This window comes from Vigna umbellata, chromosome 1 (assembly GCF_029865625.1).
Source record: "Vigna umbellata cultivar VRB3 chromosome 1, Vumbellata_1.0, whole genome shotgun sequence".
NCBI lineage: Eukaryota > Viridiplantae > Streptophyta > Magnoliopsida > Fabales > Fabaceae > Vigna > Vigna umbellata.
The window spans coordinates 6,798,119-6,821,673 of NC_142165.1; the positions used below are offsets into that span (position 1 = coordinate 6,798,119).

At 33.4% G+C, this 23,555-nt stretch overlaps 2 protein-coding genes across 2 annotated transcripts; both read left to right on the top strand.

The window, feature by feature from the left end:
• Window positions 1-9,539: 9,539 nt before the first annotated feature.
• Window positions 9,540-11,387, top strand: LOC124829066 (U-box domain-containing protein 21). Its single transcript, XM_047302510.2, has one exon. It carries the CDS (start codon window positions 9,829-9,831, stop codon window positions 11,134-11,136), a length of 1,308 nt encoding a protein of 435 aa, XP_047158466.1. The 5' UTR covers window positions 9,540-9,828; the 3' UTR covers window positions 11,137-11,387.
• An 8,267-nt stretch (window positions 11,388-19,654) lies between these two features.
• On the top strand, window positions 19,655-22,889 carry MMD1 (RING/FYVE/PHD zinc finger superfamily protein). The gene is made up of 3 exons (XM_047302532.2): window positions 19,655-20,027; window positions 20,647-20,890; window positions 20,997-22,889. Exons 1-3 carry the CDS (start codon window positions 19,733-19,735, stop codon window positions 22,567-22,569), a joined length of 2,112 nt encoding a protein of 703 aa, XP_047158488.1. The 5' UTR covers window positions 19,655-19,732; the 3' UTR covers window positions 22,570-22,889.
• Window positions 22,890-23,555: the final 666 nt, after the last annotated feature.

Below are 23,555 nucleotides of genomic sequence, written 5' to 3' on the forward strand. Positions count from 1 at the left end.
TCGCGCTGCTCGCCGGCATCGCTCCATCTAGGGATGGCAAAAAAATCCGCGCCCGCGGATATCCGCGGATAAAATCCGAGACAGATAGTTGGTACCCGCGGATATTTACTATCCGCGGGTTGCGGGTAGTGGGTTTTTTAATACCCGCTTATAAACGGGTCGGGTGCGGGTATTATACTATCCGTATCCACGGATATCCGCTACCCGCAAAAAATAAAAATAAAAATTTAATTTATATTTTATTAAGTTAAATTTAATTAAAATTAACATTAATTTATATTTTATAAAGTTAAATATAATTAAAATTAAATTTTAATTTATATTTAATTTAATATATATTATATTTTATATATTTTTTGTAATTTTATTTAAATTTTATTATAATATTTTATAAAAATATATTTTTTTAAATATTTATGGGATATCACGGGTATCCACGGATATCCGCGGATTTTAAAATATCCGCGGATATTTTTTAAGCGGATATCCGTGCGGGTAGCGGGTCGGGTAGCGGGTGGATTTTTTTTTGTCGGGTCGGGTTGCGGGTAGGCACTATCCGTGCCCGACCCGATCCGTTGCCATCCCTAGCTCCATCTCTCCTAGCTAGTCCATTACCCTCTGTTCCACCTATTCGGTTTGTGGACTGACGTTCGGTTTCGCCACGTATTATCGCTCCTACCATGCGCGACCCCGATGGGTTAACTTTCATTCCGTTTCAGCCACCTCCTTTCGCCCTCATCATCGCATCTTCTACATCCCGCGCGATCCTGATCGCAACCATGAACTCTTGAGGATCTTGAATGCGGACTTGTCTCTTTATGTCTTCTCGCAGACCGGCGAGAAAAAACCCCATCACCAACTCCTCCGATAACCCCCGAGTCTGACCTATTAGTATTTCAAAGCTTCGGACGTACTCCTCCACTAATCCTTCTTGCCGTATTGTCGCAAGCTGCTCAAACAAAGTTCCTCTGGGTCTCCCTCCAAATCGATTAACTAACTCCATTTTTAGGACCGTCCAAGAACGAATCTTGGCTTTTTCCTTCCAAATGTTAAACCAGTAACTCGCACTACCCTCCATACTAATATATGCAAGCTCCACCTTGTCCTCCTCTGCTACCTTCTGAATGTGAAAGAAACGTTCTGCTCGATTAATCCAACTGAGGTTCCCCCCTTCGAAAGATGGTAGATCCACCTGTTTTCGCCAATTGTGTTGTATCCCCACATGATCAGGTCTTCCCCATTATCATTCACCGAACTGTCACTCCCTTCAGAGTTTCCGTCGTGATTGTTCGTTCTCACCCCCATCATCTTCATCATTTGCTGTATATCCCATCGCATAGCGGCAGCCTCCACCTTCATCCCCTCCATTGTGATTTACAGTGCCTCCATTCTCCCTTCCATGGCTTTCTCCTCCAACACTCGATCCGGCAGGTCGGACCAAATTAATAGGTTTCTGATAAAGAAACCTATTGAAACGCACACTCACACACTCCAAACGACTTCACAGAATGTTGTATAACCTCTCTTTGTATGATCAACAATAAAGAATATAAAGTATACCAATGATGAGAGCTTAACCTCCCCCTTACAGGACTAAAGAATTCCTATCAAACTATAATTCTTCCAAAAACCCCCTCTAAACAAAATACAATGCTTATTTATACAATCCCTTCCCACCTTTCCTAACTGCCAAGGCAGTTAGGCTAATTAATGTTTCTTTCTTCTTTCATACACTCTTAACCTCCTAACAGAAGACCTTTAGCAGGAGAACATTTGATGTAGCGAAGAACTCTCATGGCAACATTATGATGAGTATCCATTGGTTGAGAAACATATTGACTCAACTGTTGAGTAACAAAAGTTAAGTTTGGTCTGGTGGTTGTAAGGTACATCAACTGACCAACTAATTTGCAATAAGGTTGTGGATCAGATAAAGGATTGCTTGAAGAGCTATTGAATTTGGTTGAAGGCTCCATAGGAGTGGATATAGGTTTGGTAGCAAGCATACCATTCTCTTCCAGCAATTCAAGAGCATATCTTCTTTGATTAACCACAATCTCAGTAGAAGAGCGGGATATTTCAAGACTTAAAAAGTAACGAAGTTTCCCAAGATTCTTAATGTTGAATTCATGATCCAAGTGTGCCTTAATAGATTCAATTTCATTAGAATCATTGCCTGCAAGAACTATGTCATCAACATAGATTAATAATGCAGTAAAAGATGCCCTTGTTTTCTTTATGAAGAGAGAATGGTCAACTGAAGATTGTGTGAATTTAAAAGCTAATAAAGTTGTGGTGAGCTTGGCATACCATTGCCGGCTAGCTTGTTTCAACCCATATAATGATTTTTTTAATTTACAAACTTTATTGGGATGCGAAGTTGTCATACCAGGGGATAAGTGCATGTAAACTTCTTCATGCAGATCATCATGTAAAAAAGGATTATTAACGTCTAATTGTTCAAGGAACTAGTTTTTGGCAGCAGTTATGGCAAGAATGACCCTCACTGTTGTGAGTTTGGCAACAGGAGAAAAAGTATCAAAATAATCTACTTCTTCAAGTTGTTTGTATCCCTTAACAACCAAAAGGGCTTTATGCCTCTCTATGGTACCATCATCATGTAATTTGATCTTATAAACCCATTTACAATCCACAGGCCTTTTATTGGGAGGAAGATTAACTATCTCCCAAGTATGGTTCTGTTCAAGAGCATTAATCTTAGAATTCATGGCTTGCACCCAACAATCCATTTTAGAAGCTTGAGTGAATGTTTTTGGTTCAATCAAGGAAGATACACAATAGCAAAAATTTATGTAACTGGGGAGCATTTATTATAAGAAAGAAAAGCAGATAAAGGATAATGTATAGAGGAAGAATGGTTACCATATGACAGATTGGTATGGGAAGCAACAGACAAATAGCAGTGATAATCTCTCAAGTAGTGTGGACGTTGTCTTTGTCTCATGGAGTGTTTAGAAGGTTGTGAAACTGTGGGATGTGATGTTGTAGCAGTAATTGAATTAAAATTATCTACACTCTCTTGATTTGAAAAAATAGTGAGATCATCTATATCCAAAGGTGCAATATTATCACATTATCACATATTGGTTTTGGCAGAGTTGGACTAGTAATGTTAGATTCATTCCCTGATTTAAAAGGAAAAGAATTTTCATAAAAGACCACATTTCTTGAAACAAAAATTTGTCTGGATTGAATATCATACAATAAGTATCCTTTAGTTCCTTCTTTATATCCTTCTCAAAATGAATGTTTCATTAATTCCATATCACACTAGTAAAAAGTACGCATTTTAACTCGCCTAATAGGCTTCGGTCAAAGGAAAACCGAAGCCTATCCGAAAGTGATCGCAATCTTATAGTTTTGACGAACTTATATGCTCCGGTTTTAAAAGAACCGAAGCATATAGCGCATATTACCTCGATTCAAAACATAACCGAGGCCTAATACTCTATGAAAAAGTCACATGCGCCTCTGGAAAACTCTGACACGTGATTTAGTGCTTCGGTTCTCTATAGAGCCGGTGTCGAAATAGGTTTATGCTTCGGTTAGTACAGAACCGAGGCCTAAGGGTCTGTCAAATCCCACCTTTTTCACTGTCAACTGACTGTACTGTACCTGACCTGCTCTAACCTACGACCTCGGGTTGCTGAAAAACCAGTGTAGAAGGTTGTTTATGCTTCGGTCAAAGATGGAACTGAGGTAATAGAGCTCGGCTTATTTACCCAAATTCAAAATGTTCACCCTACTGTTCATTTATCTCTTCATCGCGTGCTCTTTTCTTCTTCGTGGGCTCACTTTTCTTCTCCAAATCATTGCTATCTCACTTTTGTCTGCCAAAGTTAGGGTCTTTAGAATTAGCGTTTGCTTGCACAGTGTAGCTTTTCCAGATTTATGATTAGGGTTTTGGAGGGGGGTGAGTGGTTGCGGGTGGTGTTGGGATGGCGAGAAAGTGACGAAAAATATGGCTGGTGGTAGTGGGGGGAGTAAATGAGAGATTTTGAGAGATGGGGTATGCATTTGGGAGAGAGTCTTCGAGGGAGGAGAGGAGAGGAGAGAGGAAGTGAGAGAGGCAAAAGCTGATGTGAGTAGAGCAGAGGTTGTTGAGAATGAGAACATTGAGAAGGAGAAGGAGATTGAGGGTGAAAGAGAGGAGAAGAGGACAAGGGCAAGGGGAGAGAGGAGGCGATCTTCGAAGCCGAAGCCGAATCCGAGGTTGAGCAACCCACCTAACCATGCTCATGGTGAGCAGGTTGCAGCAGAGTGGCCCTTCTGGCTCTCTAAGGTTGCTGGTGAATCACGCCTCGGAAAGCTTACACCTTTGAGAAGCTTGATAAGGTAAAGAACATCTCAGATTCACTCAACAATATTTAGTTTTGTTGCCAATTATGGTTTGGTGAATGCTAATATGGTCTTGTTGTCTGGATTTGATTTTTGACAATATGTGGATTCTTGTGATCTTCTCCATTGGACTTTTCCTTCAACAAGGTGTTGATCCTACTGGGTTTCCATTTTCTGTTTTAACATAGTTTTGACAATATGTTGGTTTTCTTTTGTTATCTTTATTCAAACAAGGGCCTCTGGTAAAGTAGTAATTTGGAATTTAGCCTTTTTTTCTAGGGTTTGGGATTTGTAAATTTAAAAACCTTCCAACAAATTGTGTAAAAGTTATTTCTTCTGGCTACTTACCGGACAAATATTAAATCTTTTGTTGGTGATTTTGCTATCTTTCAATTTGATCAGGCAAGGTACATACAATAATGTTTACAAAGCTAGGGATTCTTTGACGGGAAAAATTGTTGCTCTAAAGAAGGTCCGTTTTGACAATTTAGAGCCTGAAAGTGTGAAGTTAATGGCCAGAGAGATTTTGATTCTCCGTCGTCTAGATCATCCCAATGTCATCAAACTTGAAGGCTTAGTGACTTCTAGAATGTCGTGCAGTTTATATCTTGTATTTGAATACATGGTGCATGATCTGGCGAAAGAAGAAAAAAAAGCAGACCCTACTGCCTCGGTTCAAGGTCCAATCGAGGCAGTAGAGGAGGACATACGGTCTCAGTTCACAGGGAACCGAGGCATAAAGTTCTGCAAAAAAAGAATTTAAAAATTAAAAAGTTTACGATTTCGGTTAACTTTGAACCGAGGCAAAATCCTACTTTTTTTATGCCTCGGTTCTAACCCGAGGCAAAAAGTCTATCACTTTTTACCTCGTCTGAATATGCTTCGGTTCAGGAACCGCTGCCTATTCGCAAAAATAACCGTTGTCGTTTCCCCTGCCTGCACTAGTGTCATTACAAGAAAGGCAAAGCCTATATATGTTAAGATGAAGAAAATCATCCATGTGTAACAAACTGGACAGGTGTCATAACAACCTGTACAAAACTCTTCAGGAAAGAAAAAGTGTACAAAACTGTTCACATGAAGAAAAAAGACAAAAACATAACAAATTATAATAAACATGATTAATTATTTGGTAATAACCCTCCATCATTCCATCTCAGTTAATTCATTCCATCTCAGTTAATTCCACGAGTCAAATTCAGTATTATTATGATGGGATATAACTTCTTTGTTTGAAACTCACCCTCTTGCACTCATGATTTATTATTCTAAAACTTTATTAAAAGAATAATTAATTTTCTCATCATTTAGATAAATCATCTTAGTAAACAATCACTAGTTTTAATCGCAGGTAGCAGTAAAAGAGTTATTGTCTCTTAACTATTCTTATAATTAATCATGATAATAATAATTTTTAAACGGATAAGTTCGCTAAAAGGTAATTTTAACACAACTATTTTTTTAATGCAAGAAAAAACTGTTAAAAAATAATGCATATATAAATGAAAAAATATTAAGAAAATTAAACTACAATTTCATATTCGTATATAATATAATATTTGAAAATACCAAAACTTAAATAATGTTTCCGATATTTAACTTCTTTTCTAAACAGTTAATTTTCAATATAATGATCAGATTAGAAGACAACGTAAAATGTAGAAGGTTGTCAATAAATATATTTCAGTGATTGTTGAATGAATTTTAGTATAAAAGTTGATGATAATCCTGAGTTTGAAATATGGAAGAGAAGAAACTGTCAAAATGACAGCCAAAATTTTCCAGCATTATTGAAAACACCAACATTTTATAAAAGCAAATTTTATGCATAGCTGTAGAAAGAGGAAATAGATGAAGTTTTGGTTTTATTTAGAGGTTCAACATGTCAACCTCACTGATTTTTGGTAGCTTATGCATGCTGCAAATATAATTGGCTTTTTCATGGATAGACTTATTTCATGAAATTTAAATCACATATGAATAAATAAATGAACAAAGGAATGAAAGATTTAACCTATTTAGTATGCTTTAATGGGATTCATGGTCACAACAAGACGGATAAACTTGTAAAGTAACTTCATTTGAATAATGTAAATTAATTTTATTTGTAATTGATATTAATTTTTTTTATAACAAAGTCATAGTATATTAGAAAATTCTCACAAGGTTTATTAGGTGATAATTATCCACGCTTATATATATATATATATATATATATATATATATACAGTAAATTGATTTCATTTATTGCAGGATTTTAAATAAGATACTAAATTATTTAGGATGGATCATGTAAAACAAATAATTTTATTTTATTAAAGACTACTTATAAAGAAATTAAAAAAAGAATTTATTTTATTTTTATGCATATCTTTAATATAAATTATTGTTTTTAATTACATAATATCAAATTTAAAGGCTGGTGTGAACAGAAGTCGAAAACGATATAATATGAATATTTGAACGAACAAATTGACATTGAATAAATGATGGCAGCACCCAGTGACAAGTAAATTATTTGTATGTGTTTTCTCGTCTTAGAACAACTTTTCGTATGAGAATAAGAATTTCTCATTATTTTAGTTTTTAAGTTTGAACATGATATTCTTAGCCGATAAATTACTATATATGTTAATTCACATATTATTTCTTTAAATTTAATCTTGTTGTTGAGCAGAGAGTTTACTGATTTGAGCTTATCCAGTTCATAAAATTTTAGAGAAATTAAAAGAGAAAGATAAATTTTGTTTTTGGGGTCAAGGTTAACTCTTTGAGTACAATGTCCAACTTCAAGTTTTTAAGTGTGAGTCTAAATTCTACATTAGATAAAAATAAAAAAGTAGAGTATTATATAAAGGTAAAAGATCCATTAACCATTAGGGTAGAGAGTGGTGTCAATCCCTTACATGATTGAGTTTATATCTCATTGATGTTTGTGTCTCTCCGGTGAATCTCCTCCTATATTCAACACGATCATGTTCATTAATTAGCTTTTCTATGTAAAGTATCTCATGTAAAGTTTTTTATTAAGTAAATTAGAAGCTTGAAAAAGAATTTGGAATAATAAAGCATCTTTAATAATATTATTATGTCTTTTGAAGGATTTATTTTTTAAAGATATTTATAGTTACATAAATATATAAAGATAAGTCATTCATTTGAATATAATAATTAATCTTAAATTAAAATTCTTTTAGATTAAATCGTAATAATATGATATATGAAGATGTTCGAAGTTTCACATCAATTATAGAGAAGATCAGTTAAGAGTACATTAAATATAAATCCCACTTTATAAATTAATTTTGTGAGGTTGATTTAAAGTTTTCTTCTTATAATATGATATCAAAACTAACTTAAAAGCTTATCCAAACTTGAATTTTTGTTTCTTCAATCTTTATATCATCTGTTATAAGACCATCTATGTTTAAAATCTCACACTCAAGACGAAAATATACAAGTGGATAAAAAGATAAAATTGTAAGAATATGACAAATAGATAAGAAAACATGGTAGAGTATGAGAGTAATTTTTGTAGCTTTTAAGAATTGAGGCGATGTTCTCTTACCTAATGGGACAAAGGGAGTTTGGTTGAAGTCAAAGTTGAATCCAGCTATACCCTTATCTGTACGTAGTTGGACCAGCAACCATATATATGTAATATCTAATACAATCCATTTCTTCTCTACATGTTCCCCCAGCCACACCCACATATATGCCAACTTGACTTTTATTTTATCAAACAATCTACGTCAACATCCTATTTTACACTATATATCATCTACTCTCATCGTATTAAGTATGTATTTTGTATATGAATAATGCTTTTAAATCAACTTTATAACCAATTACATGGATAGTATCGCCAGAGAAGAAAGAGGAAGAACAATATTGGTTATCCATAAGACAACGTAATAAGTTAAAAAGAAAAAAGAGTGGTTACATCGTTTCTAAATCTATATCTTTCATTTTTTGTTACATTAAACTAAATATAGAAGTTAGGTCAATAATCCATACATTTTCTAAGATAAATAAATCAATAACTTTATTATCTTTTTGAATTAATAAAGATAATGTCAACCACTTATATAAATTAAGTCATATATCATTGTTGTATAGTCTACTAAACCCATCATATTAAACTTGTATAGTTAAAACATGTTTGAGAAAGTTTATTTATTTTAACTTACATTTTTTATTAAATTGTTTATTCATTGAATTGAATAGGTTGGGGACATAAATTAAAATATTATAGCATTTTTTTTATAATGATTAACTTTTATAGTTCTTTTCTTTTTAGTTTTTCATATATTTTTATTTGCATTGAAATAAAACTAATAATATTAAAATTGCTTTCGCATGTCACTATACGCGTTATTAGTAACGTTTATAATCTTGGTTTTTTCATGGAGTAGTTTCTATAATTCTTCTAACACGTTTTATGAAATGGCAAAACGAATAAGCACAGAACACGCGTGAAAAAAAACAAAAGGAAGCATGTTCTTCCGCGTTGTATTGGCATGGCAGGAACAGTAGGAAGTGGCAGTACCCACCTTGTTTGAGTTGAACGAAAAGAATTTGGTAAAAGTAGTAAACACCGACCCATGTTTCCGTAAGCGGCGGGGACAACTTCAATCAAACACGCACAATCAGGCACTCGTAGACTCACCCTACGCCATCGCCACAAATTATCAAAGCAAAAACGCAATTTTACAACTAGAAAAAGCCAAAAAGAGAACATTTAAAAAAGGGAAAATGTTATTTGTACAACAAAAGTTTGACACAATTTTGACAACGACGACGTGGCAGATGTGCATTGGCTCAGTGAACCGGGATGAGGGGTATTTTGGGTTTTTTCTGGTTTGTTTTCAATTCACTGAGCCAATGCACAGCTGCCACGTCGCCGTTGTCAAAATTGTGTCAAACTTTTGTTGTCCAAATAACATTTTCCTTAAAAAAGTGCATGCAACTGCAAATTGCAAATGCAAAAAATGAAAGGAATGCAAGTCAGCACACCGACCTTGCTGACTCAGTCCCAGTCAACTCCATCCCACGCCGTTCAAACTTCATCTTCAACCTCAACCAACTACTCCTCTACTACTTTATTTCCTCAGTTTAATCAATTAACTAAATAACATATGTTTCAACATCTTCGAGCTCCGAGTGACTGTGTTCAAACTTTCAACGTTCAACGTTCAAATTATAATCCCTATAAGTCCTAACACACACGCGCACAAAATAAACAAATAAAAATCACCCTTTTTTTATTTTTCTTTCCTTTATTTGACGCATTCTTCTTCAACTATTCATCCCTCACGGTCTCATCACGCTACCTTTGACCCGTGAGTATATATATCAAACCACAGCTTTCTTTTCCCCCATCATATTCACGCATATACAACCTTTCTAATTAGATCTGCCCAGTAAACATACATACAAAAAATCGTAAATTTTTACCGTTGAAGAAAAATGGTGTTGTCGTGGACCAAAGGGAGAGTGTTCCGGCGTGCTCGGAAGGGGAAAGAGTTGAGTTCCGGTAGCGATTTGGAGATAGAGATTGCGATCCCCACCCACTTCCGGTGCCCGGTAACCTTGGACATGATGAAAGACCCCGTGACGATGTCCACGGGGATAACCTACGACAGAGACAGCATCGAGAAGTGGATCGAGTCCGGGAACCGCACCTGCCCGGTTACGAAGACGGAGTTGAACAGCTTCGAGATGATCCCGAACCACTCCATTAGGAGGATGATTCAGGATTGGTGCGTGGAGCACCGTTCCTACGGGATCGAACGGATCCCCACTCCTCGGATCCCGGTGTCTCCGTACGAGGTTGCTGACACGTGTACGAAGATCCTGTCGGCGGCGCAGCACGGGGACGAGAACAAGTGTGTGGAGTTGGTGAGGAAGATTAAGGCGTGGGGGAAGGAGAGTGAGAGGAACAAGAGGTGCATAGTGGTCAACGGTGCTGCTCTAGCACTGGCTAATGCGTTTAACATTTTCTCACGTGGGGTGGTTGAGAAGAACGTGGTTGTGTTGGATGAGATTCTGGGGGCCTTGACGTGGATGCGTCCTCTTTCCGAAGATGGTAGATCCGTGTTGGGGTCAGTGAGTTCTATTGGTTGCATGGTTTGGTTCATGAATGGTAAACAATTGGCGACAAGGCAGAACGCTGCTTTGTTGCTGAAGGAAATGCGTGTTGAGGCGTTGGTGAAATGTGAAGGGGTTTTGGAAGCTTTGGTTAACATGGTTAAGGAGCCAGCCGGTAGTGCTTCCTCAAAGGCATGTTTATCAACGATTTTTAAGTTGGTTAATTCATCAATGAGTAATAGGGGTAGGAGTTGCGAGAGATTGGTGGAGTTGGGTTTGGTTTCGGTGTTGTTGGAGGTTCTTGTTGATGCGGAGAAAGGGGTGTGTGAGAAGGCTTTGGGGGTATTGGATTGTCTTTGTGATTCTAAACAAGGGTTGCAAATGGCTAAAAGTAATGCTTTGACTTTGCCTGTTGTGATTAAGAAGCTTTTGAGGGTGTCCGAGTTGAGTTCCAGCTTTGCTGTTTCGGTTCTTTGGAAGGTTTGTGACAAGACAGAAGAAGAGATGTTGGTCGAGGCTCTTCAAATTGGAGTATTTCATAAACTCCTTGTTTTGTTGCAAGTGGGTTGTGCTGAGGGCACCAAAGAGAAAGCTACGGAGTTGTTGAAATCATTGAATGGTTGCAGGAGCAAAGCTGAGTGTGTGGACTCCTCCTTGGATTTCAAGCACTTGAAGAAACCCTTCTAATTCATCTGCTATTTTGAATGGCGACTTTCGAATTCCCTTTTGTATAGGCCATATATATTGTAGAAACAGGATATTGTACAAACACACACACTCTCATACGGACGATACAAAATGTATCTCTAACACTCAATTCAAGTTTTGAAATTCATTTTTTAAGCAAGTTTTAGATTTTACACATACATACGGAGATGCTGAAAGCTTCTTGTAATAATTCACAAATTCAGAGCTACAATAAAAGATGTTTCGGTTTATGTATGCAACCTCACAAACATTCATTTTTCATTTAGGATTTCTTAACCACCCGTCTATGAAATTATAATATACTGATTAATATGGGATATTTGATCCATAGGCTATTCCTTCCAAATGGAAGCAGATTTACGAAGAAGCTACTATTAAAATTTTAAGCTACACGTAGGTATCTGTCTTCCTGCATGAAAATGTTGAAAACCTGGTTGTGATCTTGGCGCTCGAAATCTCGTATCCATATATATCAGAAAAATCCACATTTAATTTTCAATGGAAAACAAACATACTGGTTTAAAAAACTGCATCAAGTGTCCATATCTTCATATAACTCTTCTTTTTCACTGTCATTATTTACCCATTTTTTTTATTAGGTTAAGACATTATTCGATGGTTTTAAATTATACGATTTTCCAGAACTAGTATCTACCAACTTCGCAAATAGAAGCATCTCTATATGAAAAGATGCATGCATATAGTTATGGATTGCCTGATAGAGGAAACTTCTAATTAGCTCTTAAAAATATCGCACGGAACAATTATCGAAAGATGCATCATCTAGCTAATAGAACTCCGTGATCAAGCTTGTTACTCCGTCGTCAGATTTTGCTACATGAATTAATTCTATATAAACTCACATTAAATATTAACATTCAATTCAAATAAAGAATCTATGTATCTTCTTACTTATATATTATTAAAGTTATCATTTCTAATTATTTTAAAATTTAAACTCATACTTGAACTTTTAATAATTAATATACTTTTTATGAATATATTAAACATTCATTACTTTTAATTTTATAAAATTTATTAGTTAAGTGAAGTTTGTACTAATTTATAATGATGTGAAACTTCCCGCAATAATATCAAATTCAAATCCATTTTCATGTATTTGATATTTGTTTGACCCAAAATCCAAATATCAGAAAGAAAACTCATGCTCACACGGTCCAATAATATTAGTGTTCGATTTTGATCGAATCAAATATTTGAGGCTTAGATCGAATCAAATCCTACACATGATAGCCATGCACTCCATGATAACATCAGCATGCGTTAATCACGCAAACAATTCACCAACAACTTTAGACTTTTAGGTTAAAAGCAACATAATTTAAATTTTGAAGGACCAAAATTAATTAATTTTTGTTTTGAAAGAATATCGAATTTCAACTATTTTAGAAAGAAAAACTGTTGCACATTTTTTTTAAAATGGCATCGTGTTTGGTTTTAGATTTTTATTATGATTGCCCCAAAATGTTGGACCTTAATGGCTAAGAAAGAATACTGATATGAGCCATAGATTAGAGGAGACCAAGCAATTGTGTAAGGTTTCACAGTTTAGTTTAAAGACGAGAAGGAAGTAAGACTTCTGTGCAGTAGCCTATATATTAGAGTTACTTTCTTTTTCGAGGGAGCAAAATATACTTACAAATTTGGAAACATACTTCAGACTGCACAGTTTAAAATACATGTTTATGTTTCAAATTTTATAATTCAAAAGATATTCGAATACAAATATTTTGGAACGGTGAATTTGAAACATTTTTCAGGAACCAGTAACATTTTGGATTGCAATCCCAAACTTCTTAAAAAAACACATACCAGATCCTACCCCCACCCTAGTCACCACACACCAGAGTGAAGAGGAGAAGAGCATGCTAACTTTTTTCATATTTTATTATAAATTTATCAAAGGTAAAATGGGTATATTACATTTCATAGGACTGCATGAAGAAAAAACGGGTGTAGGAAGAAATGGTCAGGTCCGAATATAGGAAAAATTGTATGGAAGAATGTTGAGAGTTGCTCCCTCCACCACCACCAACCGCTCCCTGCACCTCCCCATACCTTATTTGCCCTTTTATAAAACGGATGTCAACATCCGTTTCACCTTCAACGGATGTTGACATCCGTAACATCCATTTACATATTTTATATTTTAGTTTATTATTTTTATTTAAAAAAAACAAAACTTCAACGGATGTGGCCACATCCGTTAACGGATGTGCCACATCCGTTTAATAGATTTTTAAAAAGGTTTTTATTTATTATTTAAATAATAATATATAAATTAAAATAATAATTATTATTTTATTAAATAAAATAAAATTAATTTATAAATAATTAAATAATAATTTTTAAAAAATTAAATAATATTTATATATTAATTTAAAATATAAAAAATTAAAAAACTAAAAACTAAAAAACAAAAAAAGGCAACGGATGTCGCCACATCCGTTAGATGTGGCACATCCGTTTTAATATATTTATAACAAATTTTTTAATTATTATTTAAATAATAATACATAAATTAAAAATTATTATTATTATTTTATTAAATAAAATAAAATAAAATTAATTTATAAATAATTAATTAATAATTTTAAAATAATTAAATTATATTTATATATTAATTTAAAAAAAAAAAAAAAAAACTAAACTAGAAAACAAAAAAAGCAACGGATGTCGCCACATCCGTTAACGGATGTGGCACATCCGTTTTAATATATGTATAGTAAATTTTTTAATTATTATTTAAATAATAATACATAAATTAAAATTAATAATAATTATTTTATTAAATAAAATAAAATTAATTTATAAATAATTAAGTAATAATTTTAAAATAGTTAAATAATATTTATATATTAATTTAAAACAAAAAAAAAATAAAAAAACTAAAAACTAAAAAACAAAAAAAGGCAACGGATATCGTCACATCCGTTAACGGATGTAGCACGTCCGTGGAAGAATTTTGTCTTCAACGGATGTTGACATCCGTTGAAGAAAAGGGGTGGGGTGTAGGATATTTTAAAATATAAAGGATAGTTTTGGAATTTTAAAAAAATGTGGTGGTGGAGGGAGCAAAGTGGGGTGGTGTAGGGAGTAACCCCCAAGAATGTTTTCCTCTAGGCCGTGTCCTCTTGGTCCTAAATGGCTTCTTTCATAACTCCTAAAAAGGGCTGGGTTTTACTCCCTACACCACCCCACTTTACTTCCTGCACCACCACATTTTTTTAAAATGCCAAAACTATCCTTTATATTTTAAAATATCCCACACCCCACCCCTTTTCTTCAACGGATGTCAACATCCGTTGAAAAAAAAATTCTTCCACGGACATGCTACATCCGTTAACGGATCTGGCGACATCCGTTGCCTTTTTTTGTTTTTTAGTTTTTAGTTTTTTTATTTTTTTTGTTTTAAATTAATATATAAATATTATTTAATTATTTTAAGATTATTACTTAATTATTTATAAATTAATTTTATTTTATTTAATAAAATAATAATTATTAATTTTAATTTATGCATTATTATTTAAATAATAATTAAAAAATTTATTATAAATATATTAAAACGGATGTGCCACATGTGGCGACATCCGTTACGTTTTTTGTTTTCTAGTTTAGTTTTTTTTATTTTTTTTGTTTTAAATTAATATATAAATATAATTTAATTATTTTAAAATTATTACTTAATTATTTATAAATTAATTTTATTTTATTTAATAAAATAATTATTATTACTTTTAATTTATGTATTATTATTTAAATAATAATTAAAAAATTTGTTATAAATATATTAAAATGGACGTCGCCACATCCGTTAACGGATGTGGCGACATCCGTTTCCTTTTTTTGTTTTTTAATTTTTAGTTTTTTAATTTTTTATATTTTAAATTAATATATAAATATTATTTAATTTTTTAAAAATTATTATTTAATTATTTATAAATTAATTTTATTTTATTTAATAAAATAATAATTATTATTTTAATTTATATATTATTATTTAAATAATAAATTAAAAACTTTTTAAAAATCTATTAAACGGATGTGGCACATCCGTTAACGGATGTGGCCACATCCGTTGAAGTTTTTTTCTTTTAAATAAAAATAATAAACTAAAATATGAAATATGTAAATGGATGTTACGGATGTCAACATCCGTTGAAGGTGAAACGGATGTTGACATCCGTTTTATAGAAGGGCAAATAAGGTATGGGGAGGTGCAGGGAGCGGTTGGTGGTGGTGGAGGGAGCAACTCTCAAAAGGGCTTTGTCTATCTTTTCAACTTTTCTTCTTGCACTTCCAAATTGACTGAAACATCTTTAATTAAAAATATCTATAAAATAAAAAAGAATTAGATAAGCATTAATAATTGATTACCAAAACACTGTGTATTCTATATTTATTGAAGCATGCATTCCCAAGTATTCATCTGTTTCATGGTTTTTTTGGTGATATGGTGGTGTGCTTTCATCTTTTATGTAGCTCGACCTCGCTTTTCTTTTGTTAAGTTGATTTTGTTAATCTTCTTCATTTCATCTTGTTTCTCTTTGAAGTATAATTGTTGGTTAAGTTTAGTTTGGAATTTTCTATTTATTTCGTTTGAAATTTATATTTATTTTTATTATATTTTACATGTATTGGATTTTGAAATTTAATTTAACAAATTCATCGAATTTTGAAATTTGATAATAGATTTCAAGATCTGATTTAAAAAATTATTGGATTTTGAAATTCACTTAAGGATAATTCGATAATTTTTATTATATTTTACATGGATTTTGAAATTCGATAATTATTTCTCTTGGATTTCAAAATTTGGTAAACACTCCTAAAAAATTTGAAATTCGTTAATTATTTCTCCTGTATTTTGAAATCTGATATTCTTTTTTGTTTTATTTATTTTTAAAAAATTGGTTTTACTTGTTTTATTTTAATAATCTCTTGATCTCCAATTATTATTATTACCACAAAAGTAAGGTATTTGATGATGATGATGTTACTTCAGTTTAATGGATTTATAACTAAATTCAAGCTTTATGTCAAATTTTTCTTTATGTGTAAGGGAGATTATACAAATAATTTTACAACTGATCACATTTTCCTCACATATGACGAGTTAAATAACTGGATTCCAACGATTGCTTTTGACCTTGACTTTGTTTTCGTCATTATAAGATCGGATAAAGTTAATGGTCAACCTAGGAGAAAGACGTTTGTATTGTTAGGATGTGAAAGGGGTGAAAAGTATAAAAAAATGCAATCTAATGTTCATCCTACTATATTTGGCACAAGAAAATGCGAGTGTCCTTTTAAATTGATAGGCAAACCAATTTCTAATGGAGAGGGGTGAGTATTAAAGGTAATGTCTGAATATCATAATCATGATTTGGCACAGACTTTAGTTGGTCACCCTTTTCCACTGAACAATCATTTCTTATTGGTATGACTAAGAGTTAAGTGAATGTTGCAAACATTCTCCTTATTCTCAAAGAAAATAATTATTATAATGTGTCAACAATCAAACAAGTATATGATGCAAGATATACTTACAACCAATCATTGAGAGGTTTGATAACTGAATTACAATAATTAATGATGATGTTAAAACATGATAAATACACCCACTAGAATAGATGTGTGAACGAATCTAAGGTGATAAGTGACATCTTGGACACATCTTGATGCAGTTACTCGTTGAATGCATTTATTGTTGTTTTGTTGATGGATAACACATACAAAACAAACAAATATTGATTATTATTGCTTAAGATAATTGGGGTTACATCAATAAGGTTGATTTTCTCAGCGGTCTTTATATTCTTATCAAGTGAATGACAAAATAATTTCACTTAGACTCTGGAAAAACTAAGAGAATTATTTTTGACATATGAGGACAGACCATAAGTCATTGTTAGCGACAAAGAGCTAACTTTGATGAATGTCATTGGCACTGCATTCCTTGAATGTTACCATCTCCTATGTTGCTTCCACTTTCAGAAAAATGTGAAAGACAAGTGCAAATTGTTAGTCAATTTTGTTGGGACATGGAATGTCATCATGGAAGCATGGTTAAATGTCAAGATTGTGAACATGAATTAAGGTTTACTGATTGTGTCAATCGCCTTCATCATGTTTGTATTTCATGACCTTTATTCTTTGAATATGTCAATAAGTCTTGATCATTATGTATAAGAAATACTTTGTAAAGGTCTAGACAAACCGAGTTATGCATTTAGGAAACACAATATCAAACAAGTATTTTTTAATTTTATTTTATTTAGTTGCTTTATTTGATGTTTTATGATATTGTTCATGTAATTTGTGTCAAGGTTGAGTCTACTCATTGGAACCTTAAGAAAGTATTATGGAACAATATGAGAGACCTTTGTTCGTGTTGGGATGCAATACATAACGTCATAATCCTACAACATAATGAGATAAAGACGTCCTTTGAAAAATGTATAAATCTTATGAGTGACACTTTTAAAGTAAGCATATATAAAAGATTGGGTGAACATGTATTAAAATATGTTGAGATTCATTGCTCAAGAGTTCGATCAAGTGAAGCATATAATATTTGATAGTGGAAGTTATAGATGTGTTTTGAGACGAATATATGATCTATCTTGTGCTTGTGAATTAGCTCGATATGACCCTGAGATTATTTCTCTGTCTGAAATTCATATCATATAAACTAGATTGAACTTTTCAAATATTTTATCAAATGAATTACATATAGAATTATGCATTCAAAATGAACTTGATCTAGTGCTCAATAGTTAAAAAAAAGTTAATATTGCAGGAAAAATGACAATCAAACTAAAGTTAATATATATATATATATATATATATATATATATATATATATATATATATATTAAATACTTAATAAGTTAAAAGTATTTTAGTAATTTAAAATAAGAATGGTTATGACAACGCAAATGAGTATGGGAATGAAAGATTACCTGATTTTAAGAAAATAATAAAATTTTACTTATGTCTATCATATTCCGTATGAAAAATAAATTTCGTCGCGAGTTCAAACAATATATATTGGAAGATGTTCATTTTTCATTCCTAATATCTACTTTATTCTTATGATTTATGAAAAAAAATGACTTTTAGATTATACAATTTGTAACTTTTTAAAATAAAAAAATTAAAATTGTATAATTCAGCAGCTTTTAGTCAATTTTTACTTTTGCATAAAAAAAGAAAATTTCATATTATACAATCTAAATTTTAGTTTTCTATTATATATTTCACACTACAAATGTCATTTCTGAGTTTTAAGTTACACAATCTACAAATTATTTTTTTACATTAAAATAAACTTATATATTACATAATTCAAAAAATACTTTTTTTTTTCATAAAATGATTTTCATACTGTAAAGTCAACCATGTAAAGTAAGGTTCTCACTTACTATAAACATAGGACATGATACATTAGTTTATATCCATTCTTTTGACTTATTATGTATTGTGAATAAAGTGCTGAAAAATCTAAGTATTGTCTCTCCAATAAATTTTTCTCGGGCTAAAGATTTTCATAAAGATCAGGTCAATCTATCCATCCTTGTACATTTTATAACGTTTATTTAAGTCTTTATTAGTACTTTTTTTTTTGTTAGTGAAATTTGCTTCCAATAAGATATTGGTAACCAAAATCATCGAAAAATATGTAAAATTTTTAATTTTTGGAGGATTTGAGACTTGGGATAAAAATATTTCCAATAATTTTGCTAAAGTTTTCTTTCTTTTCAATTTTTTTTATTAAATATGTGACTAAAATACCTTGAAGCCCACAATTATGGAGCTGGCCGAGAAAAGTAGGTCACCCCATCCGTTTTCGACGTGCCGCGTAGAAGCAAAATTATCAGACAACCCTCATTGTCCCACTAAAGATACACAAATCTTTCATTCCCAAATCTTAGAGTCCATACACAACATGTTCCTCTGCCACCAACTTCCACATGTAAAAAAAAATACTTTAGTTTCTCAATTTTCTTTTAAATTTAGTGTCCCATTTTAAAAAGAAATATGCTTTCAGTATCAAATATTAAATTTCAAAGACTAACATGTTTTCTCGAAACCATTTTTAATCTTTAAACAATAAGTTTGTATTTTTTTTTTTAAATTAGAGATATTAACATTATTTTTTAAAATTTGAAAATAAAAACCATATTTAACTTAAATTAAAAAAAAAATTCCATGGTGAAATCTTTATGTTATTAGATAAATTTTGACAATGAACTTTACTTTTTTTTTTTCTCTACTCGTTGTCCGGGTTCTGACCGTCGATGATACATCATCAACGCTTAGCACAGCTCCTCCACCAAACTTAAAGTTTCCACGCGAAATGACGTATATACCCACGTGAAGCTATTCAAAGGCGCCAATGCTTTATAACGGAATTAGTTTGTTGAGTTAAAGCTCTCTTCTGCTCTCTTCTCTGGTTTGCACTGGGCTCTGTTCCTCGCACCAAATCACGATGCGAGAGTGATCGTAATCGAAGCCGAAGCCATTTTCTCATATTCGTCAATTCGCAATGTCTTTTGCTCTCATCGAAGCTTGCAAGAAGCGAAAACGATGGCCAAAATTTTTCAGGTTTCATTCATTCGGTGACCCTGGTATCCCAATTGTACCTTTGGGTACTTTCCGCGATAACGTTCGGGTTTTCCTTCAAGAAGCTGGAGAACCTGAAGATTATAGTGTCTCCGGGAATCCCCTATGGTGTACCCTTCTCATCCATGATAAGTCCAACGTAATGGCTCCTCTTTACACCGTCGAAGAGCACGTCTACCACTCTTCGCACCCCTTCTGCGATCACTGCCGCTGCGTAGGTTCGTTTCCGATTTCGATTTCTTGGGTTTCCTTTGGTTTCTGTTTCTTGAAATGGGGTTGGCTCAAGTTTGGGTTTTTTAGCTCTTTTCTGAAATGGCGGTGATTGCGTTCTGCTCGTGAAAAGGGTTTCTTTTTTACGTGTTTCGTAATTTGTTCTCGTCGAGATGGAGTTAGCTCTTTCGGGTGCCGGTTTTGACATTGATGGTTGTTTCTAATTTTGGAATTTTCTATCGCAGGGTAGACTTAGCCTATGACTCTTGAGAGGGATATATTAGTGATTTAGTTAGTTTGAGAAAATGTTAGTTTAACTTTTATCTTACATTTTGAATTAAAAAAAATCATACTTTTTCAATTTTAAAAGTTTGTAAAGCTAAAAAAAAACTTTTCATTCATTTTTTATCATACATACTTCTGAAAACAGAGACAAAGTGAAAAAAAAAATGATATTTTAGTCATTAGAAACGAAAAAAGAAGCATTTTTTCGACTAGTTTTCCAAAAGTGATGATTCATTTATTATGAATACTGTTGGTTGGAGGTTTGATGACTTCTGAGTGGGTTTTAGAAACTAAAATTGGATGATGCTGATATAAATACCCTGTTTGGTTAATAATTGATAGGTTGGAGTGGCCATTTTGTATCAAAGAGAAGGTATCATTTTATAATCCCGATGGACAGTGGGTGGCATAGGCCCTTAGATGAAGATTCTATAGATAGTCAGAGGCATCTGTTGCATGGGGTGATTCATTGCAATGGATATGGCCATTTGCTCTGTGTAAATGGCATTGAAGGAGGTTCCAAGGTTCTTAGTGGCAGAGAGATTATGGATCTATGGGATAGGGTATGTACCAACCTCCGAGTAAGGTAAATAAAACCCCAACTCAACGTTCATCTTCATTCTCGTTGTTTTAAATTAATTTATTGAGCGTTCAAGGGTCGATGTTTATATGATACTTGCTTTGTATGGCAGGAAAGTTGCAGTTGAAGATGTTTCGTGTAAGAGGTCTATGGACCTTCGCTTACTTCATGGAGTCGCCTATGGACACTCCTGGTTTGGCAGATGGGGTTATAGATTTTGCCGTGGAAGCTTTGGAGTGACAGAATCAGACTACAATGAAGCAATGACAACGCTTGGCTCCTTGGAGCTAGACATGATTGCAAAAGATTTGAGTAAGACAAAGTACAACAAAGAAATCAAACAAATGATTCGGTGCTATAGAGATATGAGTGAGACTCATATTATCTCACTCAGGGATCTTCTAAGGTTTATGCTTACCGTAAAGTCTTCCCGTGCTCCAGCGCCTAAGACAACAGTCTCCTATTCTGCCGCCGCCGCAGCTGCTGATTCTACCTGTTCAGCATTAATGTCAAGAAATTCAACCAAACACACTCTTTCAACCAGATCAAATTCCATGAAGGAGAAATCTGTTAGGTATAAGAAGTTCAGCAATGCAGTGACTAACATGGATAGTAGGTGGCCCACAAGAAGGCTAGAGTTTGCCGCTCAAGTGATTGTGGACGCACTGAAAGAAAACAAGGCTGTTAAACCAGGCACAGGTGGGATGGCAAGGCAAGATGTGAGAGATGCAGCTAGGCTTCACATTGGTGACACAGGTTTACTTGATTATGTACTTAAATCACTCAACAATGTCATTGTTGGAAACTATGTTGTTCGTCGGATGGTGAATCCGTCAACTAGAATTCTAGAGTACACAATTCACGATCTTGGCAACGGGTACAAAGCCCCTGAATTGGAGACTGAGGTGATGGCTTATGTAGATCAACAAGTTGTAGAGTCATCTTGGGTGCCTGGTAACGATGTTTACTGCGACGTACTGTTTTTGTACAAGAATGTGCTATTGGGCTACCCCGATTCAGAAATAGTGGACTTGGCCATTCAGACAATTCTAGACAGCAGATATTTCGTAAAAGAGTGGGCAGAGAGGGATGAAATAGAGGAGCAGTCATTGACATTCATTTGCCGACTGCAACCAAATTTTGTGGACAAGAAGTATGAGTTGAAAGGTCTACCATGTGGTGAGGTTGTGGTGGTTCCACTGCATGCAACGGTTGGAGACTTGAAGAGGGCTTCTGAGGCTGCTCTTAGGGACACTTACTGCATTGCAGAAAGGCTTATAGTGACAGACATTAAACAACTTATGGGAGTAAGTGATGAGGAAGTGCTGTTTGGACTAATCCAGTCCGGTGTAGAACTTTGTGTGAGGGGAATTGCCATTGATTTGTGCACCAATTTGAAGTATCAGGGTGGATCTGACAACTGGAAGGTGAGATGCGAGTGTGGAGCTCAAGATGATGATGGGGAGAGAATGGTGGCTTGTGACATTTGTGAAGTGTGGCAGCATACTCGCTGCTGTGGCATAGACGATTCTGAGACAGTGCCACCACTTTTTGTCTGCACTGGTTGCTGTGATTCACTCGTACCCTCCAGGACCGAATCATCCTTTTGTTCAGATTCTCCTGATTCTTTTCTCATTCCAGCAGACCCTTCTCTTATACTAGAATACGAGTATATGCGTGATTAAACACTGTTGTAACATAGTTGCTTAGAATTAGAGTATACCTTTTTTTTTTTCTATTCTCAATTCATTTGTTCATATATTTTGGTCTTATTTTTTTCACACCTCCTTTCGTTAATGAGGTATGTTAACGTCTCCCATGTGAGACGTTGGTTTTATGTGGGTGATACCAAAGAATAGCTCCCTTTGTTTTTTTATTCCTTGGTGATTTTATACTTTCAAGTGAAGAAAAAACAATGTGAAAGTTGAAAGGAATCAACAATGAGGAAAAACTACTGTATCATTGGCTGCTCAAAGTTAGGAAATACCTGTCTCTGTTCTCGTTTCATTTGTTCATATATCTTCGTCTTATAGTTTTTTCACACTTCTTTCTGTTAACGTGGTGTTTTAATGTCCCTTTTGAAATAACGTTTTGTTTTCCCCCTTGGTGATCTGATACTTTCATTCAGTGAAGAAAGATATAGTAAGTGGAAGGAATAGTACTTGTCTTAATTAGATTTGTTCATGTCTCAATTTGCGCTTTACCTACAAAACTCCACATAAATAGTGTTTTCCTTTGGTTTGGGTTAACAATTTAAAGTGCTTTTAGATGTTATTGTATAAACTTCTTCATCAACTTTGTAAATGTTATAATTTAATTAATGATTGAAAAGTAGCACCAGTAACATAAAAAAAAATAATTGATTCATTGACATCATAAACTACCGCAATAAAAAGGTAAAGTTGAGCGCATTAATATCTTAATGTAATGGTCATGGTGATTCTCCTCTAGTTTAGAGGTTAAATTAAACCTTTTGGTAGTGAAATTTGGCATGGTATTGAACTTATTGTAGATTGAATAACATGTGGCCATTCATTAAGCATTTAAATAAGAAAAAAAATCTCGTGTTTTCATCTTGAGATGCGTAATAATCATAATGATAACTTATGTTAACACAAGGTGTATCAAGAGGATTTAATATTTATGAAGAAATCTTACAAAAAAAAGTTCA